This window comes from Elephas maximus, chromosome 7 (genome assembly GCF_024166365.1).
Source record: "Elephas maximus indicus isolate mEleMax1 chromosome 7, mEleMax1 primary haplotype, whole genome shotgun sequence".
Lineage (NCBI taxonomy): Eukaryota > Metazoa > Chordata > Mammalia > Proboscidea > Elephantidae > Elephas > Elephas maximus.
The window spans coordinates 19,669,409-19,694,471 of NC_064825.1; the positions used below are offsets into that span (position 1 = coordinate 19,669,409).

The 25,063-nt window shown below is 37.0% G+C and overlaps 1 protein-coding gene across 2 annotated transcripts in view; it reads left to right on the forward strand.

Annotated features, from left to right (window-relative positions):
* The window catches only part of PGR (progesterone receptor), an 83,038-nt gene extending 58,336 nt beyond the window's left edge, over window positions 1-24,702 (forward strand). For both annotated transcript variants that reach the window (XM_049889479.1, XM_049889481.1), the window contains 4 exons: window positions 7,206-7,350; window positions 9,023-9,153; window positions 18,074-18,231; window positions 24,265-24,702. In XM_049889479.1, coding sequence (XP_049745436.1) covers window positions 7,206-7,350; window positions 9,023-9,153; window positions 18,074-18,231; window positions 24,265-24,420 — 590 coding nt within the window. In that variant the 3' untranslated portion in view covers window positions 24,421-24,702. The remainder of the gene's footprint in view (window positions 1-7,205; window positions 7,351-9,022; window positions 9,154-18,073; window positions 18,232-24,264) is intronic.
* Window positions 24,703-25,063: the final 361 nt, after the last annotated feature.

The window sequence follows — 25,063 nt, forward strand, 5'->3', positions numbered from 1 at the left end:
AGCCAAAAAAAATTTTTTTGCAAAATTTTAAAAAATGAACAAGACATCTACCCTTTTGGTAAATCAAAAAAACTCATTACCATCGAGTCGATTCTGACTCACAGCACCCTACAGGACAAGTAGAACTGCCCCATAGGGTTTCCAAGAAGTGACTGGTAGATTCAAGCTGCCGACCTTTTTGTTAGCAGCTAAACAGTTAACCATTGAGCCATTCAGTAAGGAACTTTTAATCCAGTGAGAGAGAAAATACCCAACAACTATAGTGGCATAAGATACAAATATAAAAAAAAAGTGGGGAGGAAGGAACACTTCACTTTAGGGACTAGAGATGTCCGCAGAGATAAGATGCCCATTAAACTATACTTTGAAGGAGAAATGAGATTTTGATAAATCATGATAAGAAGAGAAAGCATTCCAGACAGAAGGAATAGTGTGGCTCAAGATGTGAAAATACAGAAAAGCATGACTCATGTTTAGCAAATATTGAATTAGATCAGTATAAGACAATGACTCCCAATTGTCTTCAAGTGTGAGGGCCCTTTAGTAACATAAAAAATGTTATCATATTCCCCAACATAAGAGTAATTAAAGCTTTTATTAGCTGATGATTGAGAAAATATATTTGTACATATGAATTTTCAGACTGAAATATGTACTTGGTCCTTTAGGATTTCATAACTAAATATTTAAAAAACTACTGACAATAAATTCGTATGAAGGAGAGTAGTGGAAAGTAAATTTAGAAACTTAAGTTCAACTTAAGTAAATTTAGAGACTTAAAAGTCAGGTTAGGCTTTAGCACTTAAATTAACAAGCACTCACTCATTTAAAATTGCATTTAAATATTCTTCATCCTATGTACTAGTGCATTGTAGAAGAGTAGATGTTGACAGAGAGGTTTGGAGAATTTTTTTTTTTTTAATAAATTTTGTTTTGATACTGCTATTTACTTGGTGAAAAATCTACTCAGGGCTAAGCTTTGGCATTCTTAAACATTGCATTTTTAAATACATACCTTTCTTCTTGGTTTCAGTTAGTCAAAATACTTGCAATCATCAGTATCTTAAGACTGGGGAACAGTACTTTTGCCTCATTTTCTGGCTTTGAAGCATGCTAAAATTTTTGTCTCAGTGACATCCATTGCATCTCCGACAAAGAATTTTTCTTTTTTTCCAAATCAAATTACTCCTCCAAAAAAGTGATGGGAAAGAAATGAAAGTAGCCATTTAGGAGTAAAGTTAAAACCAAAAAACCAAGCCAGTTGTCATTGAGTCAGTTTCGACTCATGGCGACTCCCCATGTGTTTCAGAGTAGCACTGTGCACCATAGAATTTTCATGGCCGTGACCTTTTGGAAGTAGATCTACCTGTCTTCCAAGGAGACTCCAGGTGGATTCAAAACCCCAACTTTTCAGTTAGTAGACCAGCCCAGCAATGAACCATGTGCAATACCCAGGAACTCTGGAGTAAAGCTAGGCCTTGGAAAATCCATTTTATGGAGACATTCAAAAATGATTTTTCTAACTTTCTATTCCACTGAAATTACTATTGCCAATGTCACCAAAATGTTTCACTTGTCAAATCAGATGAATACTTTCAGACCTTAACATGTTTCATATTCCTCTGGGGTTCTTAGCAGAGTAACCATTTCTTGCCAAAACCCTTCCATTGGCATTCATCACTTCCCTTCCAGATACATGGTTTCTCTCAATTTCTACATTTTCTGTCTCCCTTGTGGACTTTTTCTTCCACCCACACTGTAAATATGTCAATTCCTGGGTTCCATCTTCTACTCCAGTAGTTTCTGACTCTACATACTCTGGACAAGCGCACTCATGGCCTTGTCTTCTGATGGCTCCTAAACACATAGTACCAGCCCAGACCCTCTACTGAGCTATTCAGACTATTTACTGCAGCTGTTTATTACACATTTTTACTTGAATGAACTTCTAACTCAGGATGGCCCTCTACTCCATAAACCTAAATCACTCAGTTTTTTGCTTGTTTTTTTCTTGTATCTTGACGTTTAGTTCACTTTCTCTTTAACCCCCATGTCCAGTTCGTTGTCAAATTCTGTCAGTTCTGCTTATTATATAAATTCATTATACATGCTGCTGCCATTGCTACTACCCTGACTTAATTTAGGTCCTCGTCATTTTTTACCTACATTTCTGTAGTAGCCCCTGACTGCCCCTATTATCACCAGCTTCGTGCTGCCCCAACTGATCTGTTCTGCCCCCAACACCCTCTTTCTAAAGCAATTATAGTCAGTTATGTTATTCCCTTTCTCCATCAACACAAAGTCTGAAATCCTTAGCCTTAACATCCAAGAAGCTTCTGTGATCTAACTCCTGAATTTGCAACTCTCTCACCATTTTCCTTCGAGCACCTATAAGGTCCAGTTCTCAAAATGCTCCTTGTTCAATTTTCTGCCTGCTTCTTTGGCACATAGTGTTTTCCCTACCTGGACGCCCTTTTCTTCTCCCACATTTTCCCTGCCTGGCCAAAAGGGTGACAGTTCAAATCCAGGAGCCGCTCCTTGGAAACCCTACAGGCAGTTCTACTGTGTCCTGTAGAGTCACTATGAGTCAGAATCAACTCAACAGCAACGGGTTTGGTGTTTCTGGTGTCTAACTAGTCTTCAGGATTCTGATCACCTGTTACTTCCCCTGGGAAGATTTCTCTGAGCCTTCCCTGAGTCCAAAAAAACCCAAACTCATTGCCACTGAGTCGATTCCGACTCCTAGTGACCCCATAAGACAGAGTAGAACTGCCCCATAGCATTCCAAGGAACGTCTGGTGGATACAAACTGCGGACCCTTGAGTTAGCAGCCATAGCTCTACACCACTTCGTCTGGGGTCCTTTATTCTCTCATGTCACTCTAGCACTTGTCAATCATAACACTTAGCACCCTATTATAATTATGCTCTACTTTTCCGTCTGTCTCGCCAGAGTGTAAGTGCTAAAGTCATAAGCAGCATCTTTCTAATCTTTATACCTAGTGAAATAAAGAATACACCTCATTCCAAATAGGTGCTTAAAGAATATTTATAGAAATGTAATTATGGAATTGATATCAAAAGAGCTGTGCTATCCAAGATCATTAACATCAGTCCCTTATTTGTAATGTCATCAAACATATACTGTTAATTACACTTACTGCGTTGAAGCTTCTTTGTGTTCTCAGAATTCATATGTGTCAGAAGATGCTGAGATATTTAATGTTCTGTGCTTGTTGTAGGTGAGCTGTTTAAATTGCACGACACTTTTTATAGAAGTGCAACCTATGTGTCATATCCAAACTCTGGAAGTAAAGTAAGAGGGCCTAGTGGGGTCATACAGGCCATCTTTGTATTGTACAGTTTTTTAATTTTTTAAAGCTTAAATTAAAGATTGGACAGCTTGGAACAGTGCTTTTGTCAGGAATTATCAGGTCAAGTCACCTAAAAGGAAAGGGTATTTTTCTTTATTGCTCATTAAACACAATTAGTGTTCATCCATCACTTCTCCAGGTGAAAGTTTTTCATTTTGATCATCATCTCAAATGTACTAAGTTTACCTGATCATTATCATCAGTGGCATTTTGATCTCAGTGTTCCCGTCTTTGTTTCAGTATAAAGTAATGAATGATATTACAGTTAATGGGGAAAAAATCGCACTCCTGTCCCAGGCTTGTTCAAGTCAATTTAACATTGTACATTTTTCTAAAACCCAGTAAGGTGGAGTAAATAAAGCCTATTTTTTGAGTTCCAGTCCATTCTGTAAAATGGAGATAACACACTTTCTGCTGTAAATGTTTGTAATTCGATTAAGTTTTAAATTATTTCGGTAAAATTAACTTCTGATATTACAATGTAATTTAAATGTTCTTTTATTTCTGGTCATCTAATAAGCCAGGAATTTAAACAAAAAGAAAAGGTGACTGTAAACACTTCGGTATCTGTTTTTGAAAGAAAAAAAATGAATTGCTGCTATTATAATTTTAAAAACTTCTCAGAGATTAACATAAAGGAAAGGCCTGAAGTAAAAAATAATATAGTAAGTGTAGACAGAACAACAATAGGCAGGTTTATATGTGCCTGCTTTACAAAAACTGGAAAAATTCACTGATCTCTTATCAAAGCATTCTAAACTTTATAAAATAATGAAGTACCCTTTTTTTAATATTCCATTTACATACAGTGTTTTTGTACTAGACTTGTAGTGTTAAGAGAGACTCAATGTTTTTATAAAAAAGAGGTAATATATAGACATACACTCAAAGATGCATTTAAGTAATATGAAAAGTTAACAATATGAAAGTTGCATGCCAAATGTTTCTTGGCCATTTATTTAGGGAGTTTTTCTGCACCTGGGTAAATCAGAGTTCCTGGACTCACGCAATAAAAACCAAGTGTTAATTTTTTTTTTTTTTTAACCCTCTGGCTATCAAAAACAAAGCAAAAAGAAAAAAAAAAGAATTTAGTGGGAGAACACCAGGGATTCACCAAAGAGGCACTAATGGAAAAGTTTGAAAAATGGGCAGAACCAGGGCATCTCTGGAGAGTTAAAAAAGCAAGCATCACAAATGGCCACACTGAATCCCCTGCCATCACTGGGCACCACCACCATCGAAAATAAAGCCTAGCCATATCCTTGACTTTGCTTTAGTGTTTTCTAGTTCAAAGTCCTGGTGGTTTGTATTTCACAGGCCAAAGCCAAGTCACAAACCCAGCAGAGCAGAGGCTTTAGCCAGCTTCCTCAGTTGGAGGATGGGACATTTGTTCTCACAAAACAACAGCCAGTGGGGACCTCTGCCCCTACAGAGAGAGAAAGGAAGGGAGGGAGGGAGGGAAGGAGGCAGGGAGGGAAAGAGAAAGGAAGGAAGGGAGGGAGGAAGAAGATTAGATACTGAAAAGCCAAAAACAAGGCAAACATCCGCTATGGTATCCCTAATTATGAACATAAATTCTGTCCCTTTGGGTTAAGGAGTTTTAAGAAAAGAACAGTATTCTTCCTGCATTCACATGAAAACAGCGCTATCTGGAGTGTATGGAGAGGAGAGAGCTTTCTTCCTTTCTACGTCTTACCTTGAGATGATTAACACAATCAAGAAGTAAATTTCTTTCATCTTTGGTATCTATAGAATTAAGTTTTGCTTTGGTTTTTACTTTTGAAATAGTCCATTTGTAAATGGGTTTCAATGGATTCTTAGGGGGAATAAAACCAAAAAAAAAACCTATTGTCATCGAGTCGATTCTGACTCATAGCACCCCCATAGAACAGAGTAGAACTGCCCCATAGGGTTTTCAAGAAGTCGCTGGTGGATTCAAACTACCGACTTTTTGGTTAGCAGCCAAACTCTTTAACTGCTGTGCCACAAGGGCTCCTAGGGGGAATAGATGTTATTAAACTATCTTTATGGAAAGCAGTTGATGTTCTTACCAGACCACTGTCTTTCTCTTTCAATAGAGGGTGTCATTTGCTTTTATTGTTTCCGCTACACTCAGGTACAAATAACCTCCAAATTTAGATTTCTAGCCAAAAATCTCTCCATGTTTCTGCCTGCTATGTCCAACTACTATCTGGATATCCAGAGTCCCCTCAGACATGTCCAAAACTTGTTATTTTCTCCCTAGTCTGTTTTTTCTCCTTTATTTTACCTCAGTATTGCTTTTATTGCTATTGTATTTGACTCCTCCTCATTTTTCCTCCTCACTACCTAAATCCAGTTGCCAAATCTTCTTAAGTGTTAAATATTTCCCTGACCCACTCCCTCATCTCTATTCCTTTTGTTGGCTTATTTCAGCCTTTTTTTTTTTTTTTTTAACCCCTCACCTGGCTTTGGCAGGCAATAGTTCCCAGCTGCTTTCCCTGATTCCAGGTTCATTCCCTTGAAATCCTTCCTCCCATAGCTGTCTGAGGATCCACCTACAGTGTAAGACTGCATCGTTGCCATTTCTCCTTAATAGACATACAAAACCACTCATGACCTGACCCCAACCTGCATCTCCAAGCTTATCTCTTGTCTCTCTAAGTTTATCAGTGCTGAGCTGGCGATCTTCCCCCAAACAGGAGAAAAGAGAATTGGTAAGATGGAAAGAAGACTGTAGACAGTTAGGTCAAGATACATTTGTGCGTTACCCTCCCATTTTTCTTCTGTCACCAACACCAGAAAAGGGCCTAAAAGAGGGAGGGTAGAGATGTGTGAAAGACCAGAGCTCGAGTACACACACATGCAGACTCTAAACTTCTTAAACCACAATGAAAGTTTAAAACAAGACTGATTACGTTTTTAAAATAAAAGTGACCAGAAAAGTGTGGAATCTACCCCAGATATAATTAAGGGTTAGAAGTGAGGATAGCTAGACCATTTTGCTTAGTTTGGTCACATCATCAGAGAAGACCAATTGCTAGAAAAAGAACATCATGTTTAGTCCAGTAAAGGGTCAACAGAATTGAGGAAAACCCTCAGTGAGATGGATTGACACAATAGCCTCAACAATAGGCTCAAATATATCAAAGTTCATGGAGATGGCACAGCACCGGGCAACATTTCGTTGTTACACTTAAGGTCACCATGAGTCGGAGCCGACCTGACAGCAACTAGCAGCAACAAAGGAAAATTAGATATAGCACAATTGAAAGTAACTTTACACAATAAAACTAGTCAATGTTTAAATGCCAAAGAATTGAGACTCCTCAACAAACTCATTATATTCTGCTTAAGCATTACCTCTTTCTCTTTTAGGGAGCCTTTCCTAACTTGCTTTCCATCCCCACTCGTGTGTAGTCTCTCTTCTACGCTTCCTTTTTTTCTGTAACCTCTGTAGTCATACTTACGCACTTGTCTTCCCTGTGCTCCCATGAGCTTTTTTTAAGGGCAAAGATTGTGTCCTGTTCACCTTTGTTCCCCAGCATTTTCACACAGTACCCGGCACACAGAAGGTTCTCCATGAATGAGTGCTCGATGAATAATTCAGTCAATGAAGTCCCCGAAATACTAAGTCTCAGGGGCTCACTTTAAATGACTCCCAAAATTGCTGCCACTTTTTCAGTTTCCTGGCTTTATTATGAGTTAGTTTTTCTTGATTTTTTGCGTAAAATATAGAGATTGAAAACAGCATATTGCCCGAATACTTACATCTATTTTCAAAGCTATGCATGTGTAACATTTTTGACACCATTAAGTGTTTTTTGTAATCATTTTTAAATTGATTTCGTAGGTTTTCGAAACTTACATATTGATGACCAGATAACTCTCATCCAGTATTCTTGGATGAGTTTAATGGTGTTTGGACTAGGATGGCGATCCTATAAACACGTCAGTGGGCAGATGCTGTATTTTGCACCTGATTTAATACTAAATGAGTAAGTAGTAACTTGACTTCTGTTGTTGTTATTATCTTAAGGGCATATGTCAGATAATCTTGAAAATTATGTTTCAATAGATGATTGTACATTTAGTGTCCTGAATAACAGAATTTTCCTGAAACTTTTCTCAGAGTTATTTCAGGATGAAGCTTGATGTGACAATACTAAAAAAGTGTATCATCTTACTAGTAATTTGATATATGGAGCTTTTTCTCTTTGTTTCATTACATACTATGGTTGTCTTAAATCTTGGTTTTTATTTTTTTGACTTCAAAAATGTATCAAGAAAAATATTTTTAAAGACAAAGTTAAATGGATGTGTTATCAAATTAAAATTTCATACCTTGACACTAATAACAAAAATGAAGTAAATTATAAATAATTTTCTTGAAAGTATTGACATACCTTCAAAAAGTAAAAACATTACCTTTCTCCCTAGAGGAAAAATCAGACTTCGTAATTTATCTTAAAAATTTTAAGATAAATATTTCTTTTTGCTTGATTATATTTAAATTTCTGTGATTAGTTTTCTATGTATAACCTTAAACTGAAAAATAATCTTCTCATGAAAATATTTTAAGTGTTCTAATGGTGAATGCTGATTCAGCATTTTATAACTTAATAACTGACACTTGCATACCTCTTTACAGTTTACAGATGAATTTCATATGCTTTATTCCATATTGGAAACCCTGGTGGTGTAGTGGTTAAGTGCTACGGCTGCTAACCAAAGGGTCAGCAGTTCGAATCCGCCAGGCACTCCTTGGAAGCTCAATGGGGCAGTTCTACTCTGTCCTATAGGGTCGTTATGAGTCGGAATCAACTAGACGGCACTGGGTCTGGTTTTTTGGTTGGGTTATTCCACATTATCCTACAACCCCTTGAAATATGTAGGGAATCATGGTCCCTTATTTAACAGCTGTGGTTACTAAGGCTCAGAGGATTTGTATAACCTGCCACAGAATGTCAGTGACAGGATTCAATCTTAGCTCTTCTGAGCCAAAATCTAGTTTTTTTTTTTTTTCTTTTCTTTTCACTGTTCCTGCTAGCTTCATTTGACTTAATGTGGACATTACAAACCAGGAGATGGTTGAGAAAGTATCTTAACTAAATTTTCTCAACCTTCAGAATTTGTGTCTAACCCTGTCAGTTATTTAATATTGCCGTTTTCTCATTTTCTTTTTTCTGTATCACCGTACATATCTCCTAGTAAAGTTCACAGTGTGGTGATTTTCTGCAAACTGATTCCATTCTTCCATTGAATTGCATGCAAGACTATATATGTTTTCACAGAAGAAAATCATCAGTGAATAAAGCAACCCTTGAGCTCCTCTCAGTTCCACATTCTCAACTCCTATAACTTGGCTGTCTCAGTTTAGGTATTTAAAGTGTGATAATGAAAGTGAGAAAAAGCATTAATCTTGGTCAATGTGTATTTAATATGATTTTTTGACTTTAAAACGTCTTAACCTTAAAAACTTAGTATTGTGAAGACATGCACATGTTTAAAATTCCAAATAAGTTAGTTTATAAAAAGTGGCATTCAGATTCAATAATGAGTAAGGTAATTACCAAAAGCACATTCCCCAACAAATTACAGAAACTGGCTAAGACAATGTTTTCTTTTATTTCTGTTGCTTTTTCTTTTGTGTGTTGTGTATGACGCAAGGCAGCGGATGAAGGAATCCTCATTCTATCCATTATGCCTTACCATGTGGCAGATCCCACAGGAGTTTGTCAAGCTTCAAGTTAGCCAAGAAGAGTTCCTCTGTATGAAAGTATTGCTACTTCTTAATACAAGTGAGTGAGTAGTAGTAATCTAACACAAGAAAATTACTTTCTTAATTTTTGGTACATTAGGAAAGTCTCAAAAAATAACATGATCATGTGATTATATACGAAGTATGAATCTTAGATTATATATGAAGTATGAATCTTAGATTGTACCTGCAAAGGAGAAATATGCAATATATTGCCATAGACATTGGAGCCCTGATGGCACAAAGGTTAAGGGCGACAGCTGCTAGCCAAAAGGTCAGCAGTTTGAATCCACGAGCCGCTCCTTGGAAACCCTATGGGGCAATTCTACTTTGTCCTATTGGGTCACTATGAATCGAAATTGACTGGACGGCAGTGGGTTTGACATAGACATTAATGAAATTACTTGATATTTCTCTGGTTTTACCTACTGCGTAGTGCTAAAATAGCCTATAAATTCACCCAATTTCTTTTAATTTTAAATAGGACATGCTTATGTGACTTTTTGATATTCGCCTAGTAAAGTATTATAAATTAATTAATATTATAAGACAGTAGTTTATCACTCATGTCACAGTCCAGTGTGTTGCAAGAAAAAAAAACCCAAACCCATTACTGTCGAGTTGACTTCGACTCATAGCGACCCTAAAGGACAGAGTGGAACTGCCCCGTAGGGTTTCCAAGGAGCGCATGGTAGATTCGAACTGCCGATCTTTTGGTTAGCAGCTGAACTCGTAACCACTATGCCACCAGGGTTTCCAGCAAGAAAAAAAAAGGGGGACGCTTTATCGATCCAGCGGTTTACCCTTTTCTAGTGCTTAGAGTCCTCCATTGGATATGACTGGAAGATGACTGGAAGATAATTAAAAGATTGGAGGCAAGGCCAGAAAGTGTCACGCATCACTTCCACTCATATTTCAAAGCCCAATTCATCTGCAAGAGAATCTGGGAAGTGCAACCTAACTGTATATGCACACACTCCTGCCTCTGTGAATAGCAACTACTACCACACTTTGTCCTCTGGATCCCTAAGGTTCTGGATGAGAGAAGTTAAAAGAGCTGCTTTTCCCCTTTTCCATCCATGGGTGGGTTCAGCCTTCAGATATTCAAATTGATCCTTCCTTGACGTATAGTGATTTGAGAAAGAACCACAGGGAGCTAAGACCTTTGGTTGAAAGTGAGCCAAGGGTCTTTCTCAGCAGCATCTTTGCAGGAACTTTTTCCTAGTAGCAGAACTCCTGAGTATCTGGGAGGTGTGGGTTAGGAGGAAAGTCAGAAAAGCTAAACTCTTGAAAAGGAAGGTTTCCCCATGAAATCTGTGTGAAGAAAGGGACCAATACAGCATCTAAGGATCTATAGCTCTATCCCCCCAACTCCTGGGCATCCTATTTAGAGAAGTCTTTCAACTCTAATTTAGTGAAAAAGCATATAGTGGACAAAAGCCAATGATATGGGACCGACAAGAGAGTCCCCTAGAATAATTTTAATATTGCGGCAGTTAACTCCTGTCGCTTTAAATTTTAGTTCTACAGCAGTTCTGCAGAAGTTACATCATAGATAGTTCTAGACTTTCCAAATTAGATTATGTAATTAACATAATTCTGTATTTTTTGATAGGCTACATTATGCTAGGGTGCCAAACAATACTTAACAAAATTTTAAAAAAGGTGAAAAGAGGGGGGATTTATTCTTCCCCCTGTATATCCAGTGCAAATCAACAGGGAGGCTCTGCTCATTCAGGACCCAGGGAGATGGATACTGTATCTTGACATGTGCTTCCACAATGACAGGAGCAGTGGTAAGGGAAGGAAGTAGTTAGGGAAGGAAGTGACACACACACATAACTTCTACTCACACTGGCCAAAAAGTAAGGTTCTTGGCCACGTGTCACTTTAAGAGAGGGGAGAAACAGAAATATTTGGTGAACAGTCTAATGACTTATACAGATTCTAATCAAAATCCAGTGGGGTTTGGGAGGAAATAGCAAAGCTACTGAAAATTCATCTTTAAATCTTGAAGGATAAATAGGTAAGAATTATAAAATATTGGGGAGTGAATGAAATTAGAAAGTTTACAATAATTAATACAATATGGAAGAGGAAGAGATAAACTGAATTGGTTGTCAAGATTAGTACATATTATAATATACTGAAATGTCACAAAGCAATGAGTATGGAACAAATATTGTTGAGAAAAGTTGCTTGATATTTGGGGAAAAAATCTATTTGGATATTTAGATCAAATTATATCTGAAAATAAATACAGGATATATTAAGCATTTAATGTAAACACTTAAATCATTAAAAAGCAAACTAGAAGCAATATAATGATTTTCAGATTTCATAATAGGGAATGTCTTTTTAAGAATAAATAAAGTGGGAAAATTGGTAAAGGAAAAGTTCAGTGATTTAATTCTTAAAAAGTTAAACCTCCCAATCTTCCATTTGCTATTAAAAAGTAAAATACAGATCTCCAGGAAAAGATGACAGATTGAACACACTTTTACCATTGCTCTGTCTCAAACTACCATAAACTATTAGTAAAGGGATTTTTTTAAGAAATAAAATCAAAAGGACAAAGAGGATGGGAGAGGAAACAATAGCAACAAAATTCGGCAAGCTGGTAAGCAGAACTAATTTAGCATGTCCGAGAGGCTGGATCCTAAATCAGAAGTGGGAAAGCCAAGAAGTACCTTGATTTGCATCACTGAACCTCTGGCATGCTCTCAGATGGTGACATCAATAATTTTTTGAAAGGAGAGTGAAGATCAAGTTGAAAACAGGAGGTTCTGTTGAAAGACTGTTTAATAAAAAGTTAGCTTCCAGATTCTCTTCCAAATATCACCCAACCAAGCAAGTGTTCTCTCTGACCAATATGGGGACTATATGTTTACTCTCTGGAGAGGACATAATGAATAATCCCTGGATCAGGGAACCACAGGCACTATTGAGGGTGGGGGTTTCTATAACTGAAAACAGATTAAAATTATGCAGCAAATGTTGAGACACTACCCCTTGTGTATTTCTCCCATCTGTCTCCCAGTTCATTGCCATCCAGGCTTACATCCTTCAAACACAAGAAGGAAAGATTGCTCTCTGTACAATCTATTTAGTCTGAAAGAAAAATAAATAAATATACTGACATTAAAAGTTTTCCTTGGAAATAATCAGCCAGATAATCCTACAGTAAAACTCACAGTTCACAAACACTACCCATTCAAATAGAACTTCCTGTCAGAGCTTTTTAGTTTTCCATTCTTAAATATAAGCACACAACTAAGTATCACCAGATATTGAAGAGACAACTTTGACATGAAAGATAGAGATGAAACAAACAAAAAGAAAGAACTTGGAGGAAACAGAGACAATGTAAAAGGTGAGAACTTTATATATAAATATATATATATATGCTGTCCCTCATAGGGTCAGTATGAGTCAGAACCAACTCAATGACAGCAACAGATTCATACTTCATATGTCCCACATTCTGATTATTAATGGATATCTGCAGCTGTTTCTTCTTATTTGGAGTCACATCAATGCCACCTCAGCAAATGAAGGTCTCAAAAGCTTTACTTCATCTACGTCATTAAGGTTGACTTTACTTTGAGGAGGCAACTCTTCCCCAGTCATATTTTGAGTTCCTTCCAACCAGAAGGGCTCATCTTCTGGGACTATATCAGACAATGTTCCGCTGCTATTCATAAGGTTTTCAGTGGCCAATTTTTTTTTTTTTTCAGTAGCTTGCCAGATCCTTCTTTCTTGTCTTTCTTTGTCTAGAAGCTCCACTGAAGCCTGTCCACCATGACTGATCCCACTGGTATTTGAAATACCAGTGGCATAGCTTGCAGCATCCCAGCAACACACAAGCTACCACGGTATGGAAAATTATCAGATGAGTGGTGGAAAGAGACAAAGGAGAAGCTCAATATCATCAGTTAGAAAAAGGCCAGGGGCTGGCTGCAGTACAGACCACTAATTACTCATATGTAAGTTCAAGTTGAAACTGAAGAAAATTTAAAAAAAGTCCCTGAAAGCCAAAGCATGTGAAAGCTAGACAACGAATAAGGAAGACTGAAGAAGAATTGTTGCCTTTGATTATGGTATTGGCAAGGAATACTGAAAATACCTTGGGCTGCCAGAAGAATGAACAAATCTGTCTTGGAATAAGAACATCCAGTATGTTTCTTAGAAGCAAGGAAGGCGAGACTTCATCTCATGTACCTTGGACGTATCAGGAGGGACCAGTCCCTGGAGAAGGACATCATTCGTAGTGAAGTAAGATAATAAAAGGTAAGGGTATGAAAAGATTCTCTCTCTCTAATACTAACCAATTGTCTCATATCATATACTATAACTCTTTCCATATATGATATTGAGCCAATTGGTTATTAGAGAGAGAAAATCACTTAATATCCTTACCTTTTATTATACAGTAATGCAGACCAATTAAAGAGTTCATCATAAAAGGTCAAACCATAAAAATTTGAAAAACTTAATGAAAATTTTACTAATATTAAATGTATTATTTAAAATGAATTTAAATTTTATTAATTGAAATAAATTTAAATTTTATTGAATTTAAAATATTAAATGTTTCATTTTACAAATTTCTGGATGGGAGAGCTTTTTCAGAGCTTGAAATCAATGGTACAAATTACAAAGCAAAAAGATATAATTGCAGTAAATGAAAAGCTAATCTTGGCAAAGAGAAATCAATATTCTTAGAATATTAAAAGCTCATACTGTGAGAATGAAAACCACAAATGTACTAGTGAACAATTCATTAAAAAGGAAAAAAAAATGGCTAATAAACACATAAACCCATTGCCATCAAGTCAATTCAGACTTATAGCAGCCCTGTAAGACAGAGTAGAACTGCCACATAGAGTTTCCAAGGAGTGCCTGGTGGATTCGAACTCCGACCTTTTGGTTAGCAGCCAAACTCAACCACTACGCCACCAGGGTTTCCATAAACACATAGGAATTATTCAATCATGTTTATAATTAAAAATATCAAAATAAGGTACCAACCAATGTGCCATTTTTGAGCTATCAAATAAATGCCATTGAAAGTTACAGTCAGGTAACTCTCATTCACCGCTGATTGGAAGCAGAAAATGGTACAACTTTTTCAGGAACGTTATAATGCTAAGTAAAAAAAGAAGAGAAGCTAGATGCAAAAACATTATAGTATCATTATTTAAAAAAAACTGGAAATAAATACACCAAAATATTTTAAATAATAATATTTTGAATGACATTATTATGAGAAATTTTCTTCTTTGCACCTCATTATCAGATATGCTGAAATAAGCATGTATAGGTATTCTTAGAAAAAAATAAACACATAAAAAAATCTCAGAGGTGGAAGAATTTTAGGTGGTGATAAAGTCTAGGGTGGTTCCCTACAGATCAGTGCTGAAAAGAAGTCAAGGTGCAGGGCATTTGGAGTTGAGAAGCTCGCGTGGCTACCTAGGGTGTCCGGTGTGAATCCACTAGACACAGAAATCCCTTAAGAAGGCAAAGTCCTTGATGAAATAAAGCAATAACTAGAAAGCCCTTAGTAAGGAGAGCAACATAAGAGGGTGGAGTATGGTATTGCCAGTGTCTTAGTCATCTAGTGCTGCTATAACAGAAATACAAGTGGATAGCTTTAACAAAGAGAAATTTATTCTCTCACAGTTCAAATTCAAGGCTGCAAGTCTAAATCCAGGTGGTCAGCTCCAGGGAAAGGCTTTCTTCTCTCTGTTGACTCTGGAGCAGGGTCCTTGTCATCAGTCTTCCCCTGGTCTGGGAGCATCTCAGCGCAGGAACCTCAGGTCCAAAGGAAGCACTCTGCTCCCTGCACACTGCTTTCTTGGTGGTATGAAGTCCCCAGGTCTCTCTGCTCACTTCTGTCTTTTATATCTCAAAAGAGATTGGCTTAAGACACCACCTAATCTTGTAGACCTCATCAGTATAACTGCCGCTAATCCATTTTATTACATCGTGGTGATAGGATTTACAACACATAGGAAAATCACATAAAATGGTGGACAGTCACACAATAGTGAGAATTATGGCCCAGCTAAGTTGACAGATATTTGAGGGGGACACAATTCAACCCATGACAGCCAGAAAATCAGTCTCTAAAAAGGCAGGCTTTTCGCATAGGGTAGACTGGTAGTGGAAGCAGCAGTATGGAGTACAGAGGATGCTGGTCCACTCTGTCTCCTCTCCTGCCTCCCCCTCAGCCAGTCCAGTTGGGAGAGAAGAATGAATAGCTTCCCTTCTATGTAGCTGCAAGAGCGAGGGTTTTCCAGAGGACAATCCAAATTTAGTTTAAGTCATGGAAATAGAAGGATTTTATGAAAGGATTGAGAATGTAGAGGAATTTGTTTAACCACAAAATGGAACTCCCAGGGGTGCAGGGGAGGAAAGTTGGGAGGAAGTATTAGGGGCATGTAAGATAAGGATAGTAGAAACCGTTATGGGAATGACAGAATTTGCTTTTAGTGGACTGGCTGTTTTGCGCAGTGCTGAAGGAACACATAAATGAGCTATCGGTATGGCATTGGCATTCCAAACGCTGATCTTTTGTAAAGTTTTTTCAGTGTCAGCACAAACCCAGGCTCTCTATTACATTTAGAGAGTTAAAAGTGTCATGAATGTGACTGCATAAGCAGTTAGGGCTTTTTGTAGTTTCTAACTGAAACATCGTAGAAGTTGTTTTTGTATCTCTGCACAGTCCATGGCCATGTGTTTATAGCAAGGGCATTTGGACCTAGAGTCTTTTATCACCTAGTAGAAAGGAGCAGACAGTCTCTTCCTCTACCTGCCCGTTTCTGACATCTGTAGTACCACCCGCTATATTGTTCCAGATTTTTATTCTTTCTGTAGGTTTTAAAGGCCCTCTTAATTTTATGGAATTTCTGTTTAGTAGTAAAAATTAAAGTTGTTATATAGTGTACATTACATTCTTAGTGAATATTTCTATCTGTCCAAAGATTTAATGTTGGATTTTATAGAACCTGTCATATACCCATAAAACCCAAGCCCACTGCCATTGAGTTGATTCCGACTCATAGTGACCCTATAGGACAGAGTAGAACTGCCCCCATAGGGTTTCCAAGGATCAGCTGGTGGGTTCGAACTGCTGACCTTTTGGTTAGCAGCCAAGCTCTTAACCACTGTGCCACCAGAGCTCTGGGTAACAGAATAGGTACTGAAAAAAAAAAAAATTAATTCATGAAAGAGGTATACCTTAAATACACCAGACACCCTTAAGAATTTAATCCCATCAGTTACGGTGGTGAGATAAATCTGACATTTGAACACCAAAAATTCAAAGACCTCAATCTTTTCAGGCACTCCCCTGCCTTACCTTTAACCCCCACTTCTGCTATAGTGACCAGTTCTGTATCACCAGACCCAGAATCAAAATTTCCAAGCTAGCCTGGTATCATTCTGACAGTGACCAGGGTGTGTTATAAATAAATCAGTCCAGCTCTGAGCCTGTTTCCTGTCAAAGTCAGAAATTTAGCAGATCCTTTCTTTGCGGATAGATTTTAAAAAATGGTGCAGTATCTAACCTCAGCATATAAAAATAGCTGAAACAAGGGTTACTACTGATAAAAATTTACCTTAAGATTTTATAAAATTATTGAAGTTCCCTTTTTTAAGTAGTGTACCATATTCATAATAATAAAATGACATGCCTATATCTCTTTCTTAGCATACATGATGGGCATTTATTAGTAGTCCTCATAATGACTCACTAAAGAAAGTTAGAATCATTTTTCAGATAAGAACATCATATCTTTGAAGGGAACTAAATAAAATAGCACCTCTCTTCCCAGACCAAGTTCAGAACCAACTGAGAAATAAGAGAAAGCAGTAAGGCGCATGGAGTCAAAAAATATCACCTTTGTTACTGATAAATCTGGGTGGAAGACATGACTCCAAATACTGAGACCCAAGCACAGGAAATGAAGAGGAGAAGATGTGCTCCGTGGTGACGACTTGCTCCCAAAACAAAGGGAAGAAGAAAAAGGACTAAGAAGAAAATGGACTACCATTTCCTTCCAAACTTATCAAGTTCAACTCTAACAAAATGGAGTGAAAGAATTCCCTCTTTATAAGAAGGAAACATCAGAACTTAGAAATGCTGTTCCTATAACATATACATGAAATATTACTTTTTTTTCTGTACTTACTAAACTTAATTTGCATAGGATTTTTCTTTTTTCAGTTTGTGATTCACACAAGAATATTGTAAGTTTAGCAGACATAGTATCTTATGGAATATGAACCTTAATAGCTTGGAGTTCCAGATATAAAAATATCTAAACAATTAGAAATTCCCTGTTTTTTTTTTTTTTCTTTTTCATCCAAGTATTTGTTAAAAAGGGAAGAGAAAACCAGCATACATGCAGTTAGAAATTAAATTAAGCCAATTATTTGAAACAGGAATTGCAGAATAATAGCAGGTTATCTTTTGAGCATGTACTAAGTTAAATGCATAATTCATTGATACATCTCTGAAATAAGTAAGCTGAAATGTTCTTTAACTTACTTATTTGTTCTTATCCTTTTCTTTCCAATTAACTAGAAATTTACATGCCCTAACACTATCAGTGGAAACACTGGTGGCGTAGTGGTTAAGTGCTACGGCTGCTAACCAAAAGGTCAGCAGTTCAGATCCACCAAGTGCTCCTTGGAAACTCTATGGGGCAGTTCTACTCTGTCCTATAGGGTCGCTATGAGTCGGAATCGACTTGATGGCAATGGGTTTGGTTTTTGGTAACAATATCAGTAACACTATCTCTTTCTTATTTAAGATGTTTGTATTTTTTTTTTAGTATTTAGAGTTACATATCAAAAGAAATCATCATTAGATAGCTTAAAATTTTAAATATCTGATAAACTGCTGATGTCATGTTTTTAAAACATAAATGCCACTTGTAATTGTCTTCTTACAGTTCCTTTGGAAGGACTAAGAAGTCAAAACCAGTTTGAAGAGATGAGATCAAGCTACATTAGAGAACTCATCAAGGCAATTGGTTTGAGACAAAAAGGAGTTGTCTCTAGCTCACAGCGTTTCTATCAGCTTACAAAACTTCTTGATAACTTGCACGATGTAAGTGTTTTCTTCTCCAGAATATCAGTGATTATTGTCTGAATTTCTAAAACTTTAAAAATATTAATCCTAAATTTAATTTATAGGCTGCCTTCAAATTCATATTTGTAATTGCAATTTAATACAATCTATATCACACTCCTCCATATTTATATTGTGCTTTTTTTACTTTTAATATACATCACCCAAATATCCTTTTAATAGTATTTGCATAATCTGGGGGTAATTTTTGTGGTTGATAGGAAGTGTGATACATTTCCTGAATTTGAATTTGTTCTCAAATATTATTGCCTGGAGTTAGAAGAGATTGCATACATCTATGAAAAGCAAAGGTACGAATGTGGAAAATAAGACTTACACCATTTTGGATGGAATTGTAAATTAATAACATTGTTAGTGGAAAATTTGGCAGTACATAGTAAAAGTTAAAATCTGTATGCTTTTCAAATTTTTACTCCTTGAAGTTTATCTTAAAGGAATAACTAGGTATTTAAGATACATATGCAAGGATATTCACCACAGCGTTACTTCTAATAGAGAAAAAAATACGCAGAAATGCCCAATACTAAAACTAGATTAATAAAGTAAGATATATTTGGTTAGACAAGGCATGTTGAATACAAACTTTTGTTGCCACTACGTCCAAAAAACATGCTAAAATAACAGGAAGGGCATAAAAAAGCTATCCAATCACCAGGATAAAAAGAACAAGAAGGGACAGGGTAGCAGACAAGAGATGTCAGCAAAGTTGAGAGAATAGAAAGCAGATGTACACGTGGTAAAACAGTGTTGGCAGAATAAAGCAGAAAATTGGGCTTAAAAGCCGAACAAGAAACCAAAGAATCCAGAAGCCCAAAAAGATTTGAAAATTGAATGGGGACTGCAAAGAGGAGGATTATCCAAAGTGCTTATTGCTGCCAAAACCCAAAACCAAACCCACTGCCGTTGAGTCGATTCCGACTCACAGCAACCCTATAGGACAGAGTAGAACTGCCCAATAGAGTTTCCAAGGAGCAGCTGGTAGATTCAAACTGCCGACCTCTTGGGTAGCAGCCGTAGCACTTAACCACTACGCCACCAGGGTTTCCCCTATTGCTGCAGACCTAAGCAATTACCCCCTCCCCAGTCTCAGCCGAAGACTGGAGGTTTACTCTCTGGAGCATATGAAGCAGAGAAGATTTGAACTCGGGGTCCTCAGACCCAGCTGACAGTGTGACTTAGGTGGCATATTTAAATAGGGAACTAAGTGAAAATTTTCATACTGAATTAAGAGGACCTCAGCCATTCCCCTACTATGATCCCAACATAATTACTACAGTCAGGATTTTATCCTCCAGACAGATTAGAGGATTTTCTTATGGGAACACTTCCCAAATGAAAAAGAGCTACAGATGCTGACAGGGGCACTCCTAATAAAAATTTTGGCTGGCCACCTTATCATCCTGCGGGGAAACCAGTTCATTAACCAGCACCCTCCTTGCCCTCACCATGTATGCATATGTGCATGTACACACACATGCACATACACAACTTTTTTGGTTTTGCTTTGTTTTTTAATTCATTTATTTATTATACTTTAAGTGAAAGTTTACAAATCAAGTCAGTCTCTCATACAAAAATTTATACACACCTTGCTATGTACTCCTAGCTGCTCTCCCCCTAATGAGACAGCACATTCTTCCTCTTCACCCTGTATTCCCTGTGTCTATTCAACCAGCTCCTGTTCCCCTCTGCCTTCTCATCTCGCCTCCAGACAGGAGCTGCCCGCATAGTCTCATGTGTCTACTTGAGCCAAGAAGCTGAGTCATCACAAGTATCATTGTCTATCTTATAGTCCAGTCCAATCCTTATCTGGAGAGTTGGCTCCGAGAATGGTTCCAATCTTGGACTAACAAAGGGTCTGGGGACCATGACCTCCAGGGTCCCTCTAGTCTCAGCTAGACCACTAAGCCTGGTCTTTTCATGAGAATTTGAGATCTGCATCCCACTATTCTCCTGCTCCATCAGGGATTCTCTGTTGTTTTCCCTGTCAGGGCAGCGATCAGTGGTAGGTGGACACCATCTAGTTCTTCGGTCTCAGGCTGATGGAGTCTCTGGTTTATGTGGCCCTTTCTGTCTCTTGTGCTCATCTTCACCATATGTCTTTGGTGTTCTTCATTCTCCTTTGCTGCAGGTGGGTTGGGGCCAAGTGATGCATCTTAGAGCACATACACAACTTTTACCTAACTTTTTAGGCTTTACTCATAAATATGAACAGACAGCCAAAAAATTCAGAGCCATTTGAGTAAGAAAAAAAAAAAAAACCCCACTGCCGTCGAATTGATTCCGACTCATAGCAACCCTATAGGACAGAGTAGAACTGCCCCATAGAGTTTCCAAGAAGCGCCTGGCGGATTCGAGCTGCTGCCTTTTGGTTAGCAGCCGTAGCACTTAACCACTACACCACCAGGGTTTCCAATTTGAGTAAAGCCTCTAAAATAAAAAGTAAAAGGGAAAAAAAAAGTAAGTTCAAAGAAAAAGCACCAGTATAGAGAACAGATGAAAGCCTAAAAAAAAAAAAAAAAAAAAAGCTCACAGAAATAAGAATGATATTGTATCCATGAAACAAGAATAGAACATATTTAAAAAGGGTGGGGGGGGGACATTTAGCTAGCAAAAAAATACTTTGGGATAATTATGGAAAAGCAGAGATTAAAAACTCAATACCAAAAAAACCAAACCCATTGCTCTCGAGTCGATCTGACTCATAGCAATCCTATAGGACAGAGTAGAACTGCCCCATAGGGTTCCAAGAAGTAGCTGGTGGATTAAAACTGCCAACCTTTTGGTTAGCAGCTAAGCTCTTAACCACTGCACCACCAGGGCTCCATAGAAGGACTGAAATATAAAGTTGGAACTCCCAGAAAAAAGGAAAGATAAAGACATGGAGAACTGGAGAGAAGGGATGGCAAATTTAGTGGATCACTGCAGAGTCCATCCTCCAATTAATAAGAATTTCTAGAAGAAACAAAAAACAGAGGAAATTATGTAAGAGATCATTTAAAAAAGAAAAAAAAAAGTCACTGGGACTGAAGGACATGTTTCTAATCCTAAGGGCCCAATGTACAGACACAGCACGATAGATGGTATTAGGCCAATACCAAGGCACAGTATGGTAAAATTACAGCACACCAGGAATGAAGTGAATCTCCTAAAATATACCCATGAGAGAAAAAACAAGTCACATACAAATGATCAGGATTCAAAATGACAAGGGACTTCTCAACGGCAGCTCTGGAAGCCAGAACACAATGGAGCAATGCTTTCAGAATTCTAATGCAAAAAAAAAAAAAAAAAAAACTTCAAAGAATTTTATACCTAGACAAACCATCAAGTAAGTATGATGACTTTCAGACAGAAAGGTGTTGGAAAATTTACCTCAAATACAACCTTCCTCAAGAACTACTAGATATGTCTTACAATAAAATAATGACTACTCTAGAAAAATAAAAACATGTCATATAAGAACGGAAATGTAATCCAACAGGAAGCCATGATAATCTGTATAATGTAAATGCTGGATTTGACTTAATTAAAAATTGAAATATTACTATTTAGAGAATGGGAATGGAGAAAAAGTTGAAGAAAAGAGATATAAGAAAGCTCAGTCCTCATTTTTTGTAGAAGAAACTAAACAATATCAAATATTAGAAAATAAAATTATTAGAAATCCAGGTATAAATAGAAAAAGACACAGGCTAAAAAAGTTGAACCTGGTTGAGCCTAGGGTACTGGAGTAAGGATGGGAAGAAGCAGATCAGCAAATGTCTGGGTGTTTTTTTTGTAGTGATTGCTATTGTTTTTATTGCTGTAAGTCTTGCAGTACAATTTAACCTTTAAATTTATGTACATGAATTACTTTCATAAAAATAAAAATTATATTTAAAAGGAATTGTTAGGTTGTTTTTATTGACATGTTAAGAGTCAAAAAAATTTTTTTTTATTTTTTTTATTGACATGTTAAGAGTCAATATATTGTTATGTGAAAAAGCCAGATTAGCAAATATTGTTATTGTTGTTAGGTGCCATTGAGTCAGTTCTGATTTATAGCAACCCTGTGTACAACAGAACGAAACACTGTTCATTGTGTGCCATCCTCACAGTCATTATGCTTGAGCCCATTGTTGCAGCCATTGTGTCCTTCCGTCTTGTCAAGGGTCTTCCCCTTTATCGCTGACCCTCGACTTTACCAAGCGTGATATCCTTCTCCAGGGACTGATCCCTCCTGACAACATGTCCAAAGTATGTGAGACATGGTTTTGCCATCCTTGCTCCTAACGAGCATTCTGATTGTACTTCCTCCAAGACAGACTTGTTCATTCTTCTGGCACTCCATGGTAATTCAATATTCTCCAACACCACAATTCAAAGCTTTCACAGGCACAGGAGGCAAGTGGAAACACCATGGCTTGGGTCAGGCGCACCTTAGTCTTCAAGGTGACATCTTTGCTTTTCAGCACTTTAAAGAGGTCTTTTGCAGCAGATTTGCCCAATGCAATGTGTCTTTGGTTTCTTGACTGCTGTTTCCATGGCGTTGATTGTGGATCCAAGTAAAATGAAATCCTTGACAACTTCAATTTTTTCCCCGTTTATCATAATGTTACTTATTGGTCTAATAGCGAGAATCTTTGTTTTCTTTATTTTGAGGTGTAATCCATACTGAAGGCTTTCATCTTTGATCTTCATCAGTAAGTGCTTCAAGTCCTCTTCACTTTCAGCAAGTAAGGTGGTATAATCTGCATAATGCAGGTTGTTAATGAGTCTTTCTCCAATGCTAATGCCCTGCTCTTCTTAATATAGTCCAGCATCTTGGGTTATTTGCTCAGCATACAGATTGAATAGGTATGGTGAAAGGATACAATCCTGACACACACCTTTCCTGACTTTAAACCACACAGTATCCCCTTGTTCTGTTCAAACAACTGCCTCTTGAGCACAAGTGTTTGGGAATTCCCATTCTTCGCAATGTTATCCATAATTTGTTATGACCCACACAGTCAAATGCCTTTGCATAGTCAATAAAACACAGGTAAACATCTTTCTGGTACTCTCTGCTTTCAGCTACGATCCATCCGACATCAGCAATGATACCCTTGGTTCTGTATCCTCTTCTGAATCTGGCTTGAATTTCTCGCAGCTCCCCGTCAATATACTGCTGCAGCCGCTTTTGAATGATCTTCAGCAAAATTTTACTTGGATGTTATATTAATGATATTGTTCGATAATTTCTTCATTTGGTAGGATCACCTTTCTTGGGAATAGGCATAAATATAGATCCTTTCCAGTTGGTTGGCCAAGTAGCTGTCTTCCAAATTTCTTGACATAGACGAGTGAGTACCTTCAGTGCTGCATCCATTTGTTGAAACACCTCGGTTGGTATTCAGTCATTTCCTGGGGTTTTTTTTTTTGGCCAATGGCTTCAGTGCAGCTTAGACTTCTTTGAGTACCATTGGTTCCTACTCATATGGTACCTTCTGAAATGGTTGAATGTTGACCAATTCTTTTTGGTATAGTGTCTCTGTGTATTCCTTCCATCTTCTTTGATGCTTCCTGAGTCATTTAATATTTTCTTCATAGAATCCTTCAACATTGCAACTCTAGGCTTGAATTTTTTCTTCGGTTCTTTCAGCTTGAGAAAAGATTGGCAAATAGAATTTATAAAATAATTGCATTTTGGAAACATACATATAAGTGTGTATGCATTCTGTGTGTACTTGTGTATGTCTAGCTATGTGTATTTAAAAAAAAAAACTTGAAAGAAATAAACCAAAATGTTCACACTGACTATCCTGAGGGACCCATATCATCAGAATATTCCATAATGGGTATGTAATATTTTGCATATTAGAGAGTGGAGGGAGGTATTTTCTGGTAAGAAGAAAAGAAAACATCTTGTCATGTGTTTATATTGTTAGAAAAAGAAGTTGCCACGTTTGAATAGCATTCATTTATTCTCTTTCTTACCTGTGTCTTATCTGCTCATTAAACCAACAGCTTGTCAAACAACTTCATCTGTACTGCTTGAATACCTTTATCCAGTCCCGGGCACTGTGTGTTGAATTTCCAGAAATGATGTCTGAAGTTATTGCTGCACAGTTACCCAAGATCTTGGCAGGGATGGTGAAACCACTTCTCTTTCATAAAAAGTGAATGACATTTTGTTTCCTTTAAAAATGAAATTAAATTTTGTGGAATGTCTTCATGTTTTTGTCAGGATTATAAGGTATCTCAATTTTTACAATATTCTGCACAAAGCCTTACATTTATAACATATATTATGTAAACTTAAGAGAAAAATTGTGAAATTCTAATTTTCCTTTATAAAGTATAATTAGCATTTTAATAATGTTTTTCTGTACCTATATTTTCTTTAAGAGCTTACGAGATTGAAAAATTGATTGTCAAACTAAACTGAATCTTACCCATTTTATTCCATACCATTTAGGTGAAGGTTTTTAACTTTGGCATCTAAAAAATCTAATTTAGAGAACAAATTCTTACACAGAATAATTAAAAGCTTATTATATGTGTTACTTCTAGGTAGTTCCCTTTGTCTCCTTGATAATATTTCCAAAAAGGGACCTTTATAATAGTATGCAGAATAGTATGAGCATATATATATATATATTTTTTTTTTTTTTGAGGAGAAGATTCATAACCTTCATCAAATTTTCATAGGGGCTATTAATGCAAAAAAAAAAAAAAGACAGAAAATATATTTTAAAGACCACTGAAATAGATTGATGTCTCTCAAACTAGGAATCATGCTTTTAGATCTTCAGACTGTCTCCCA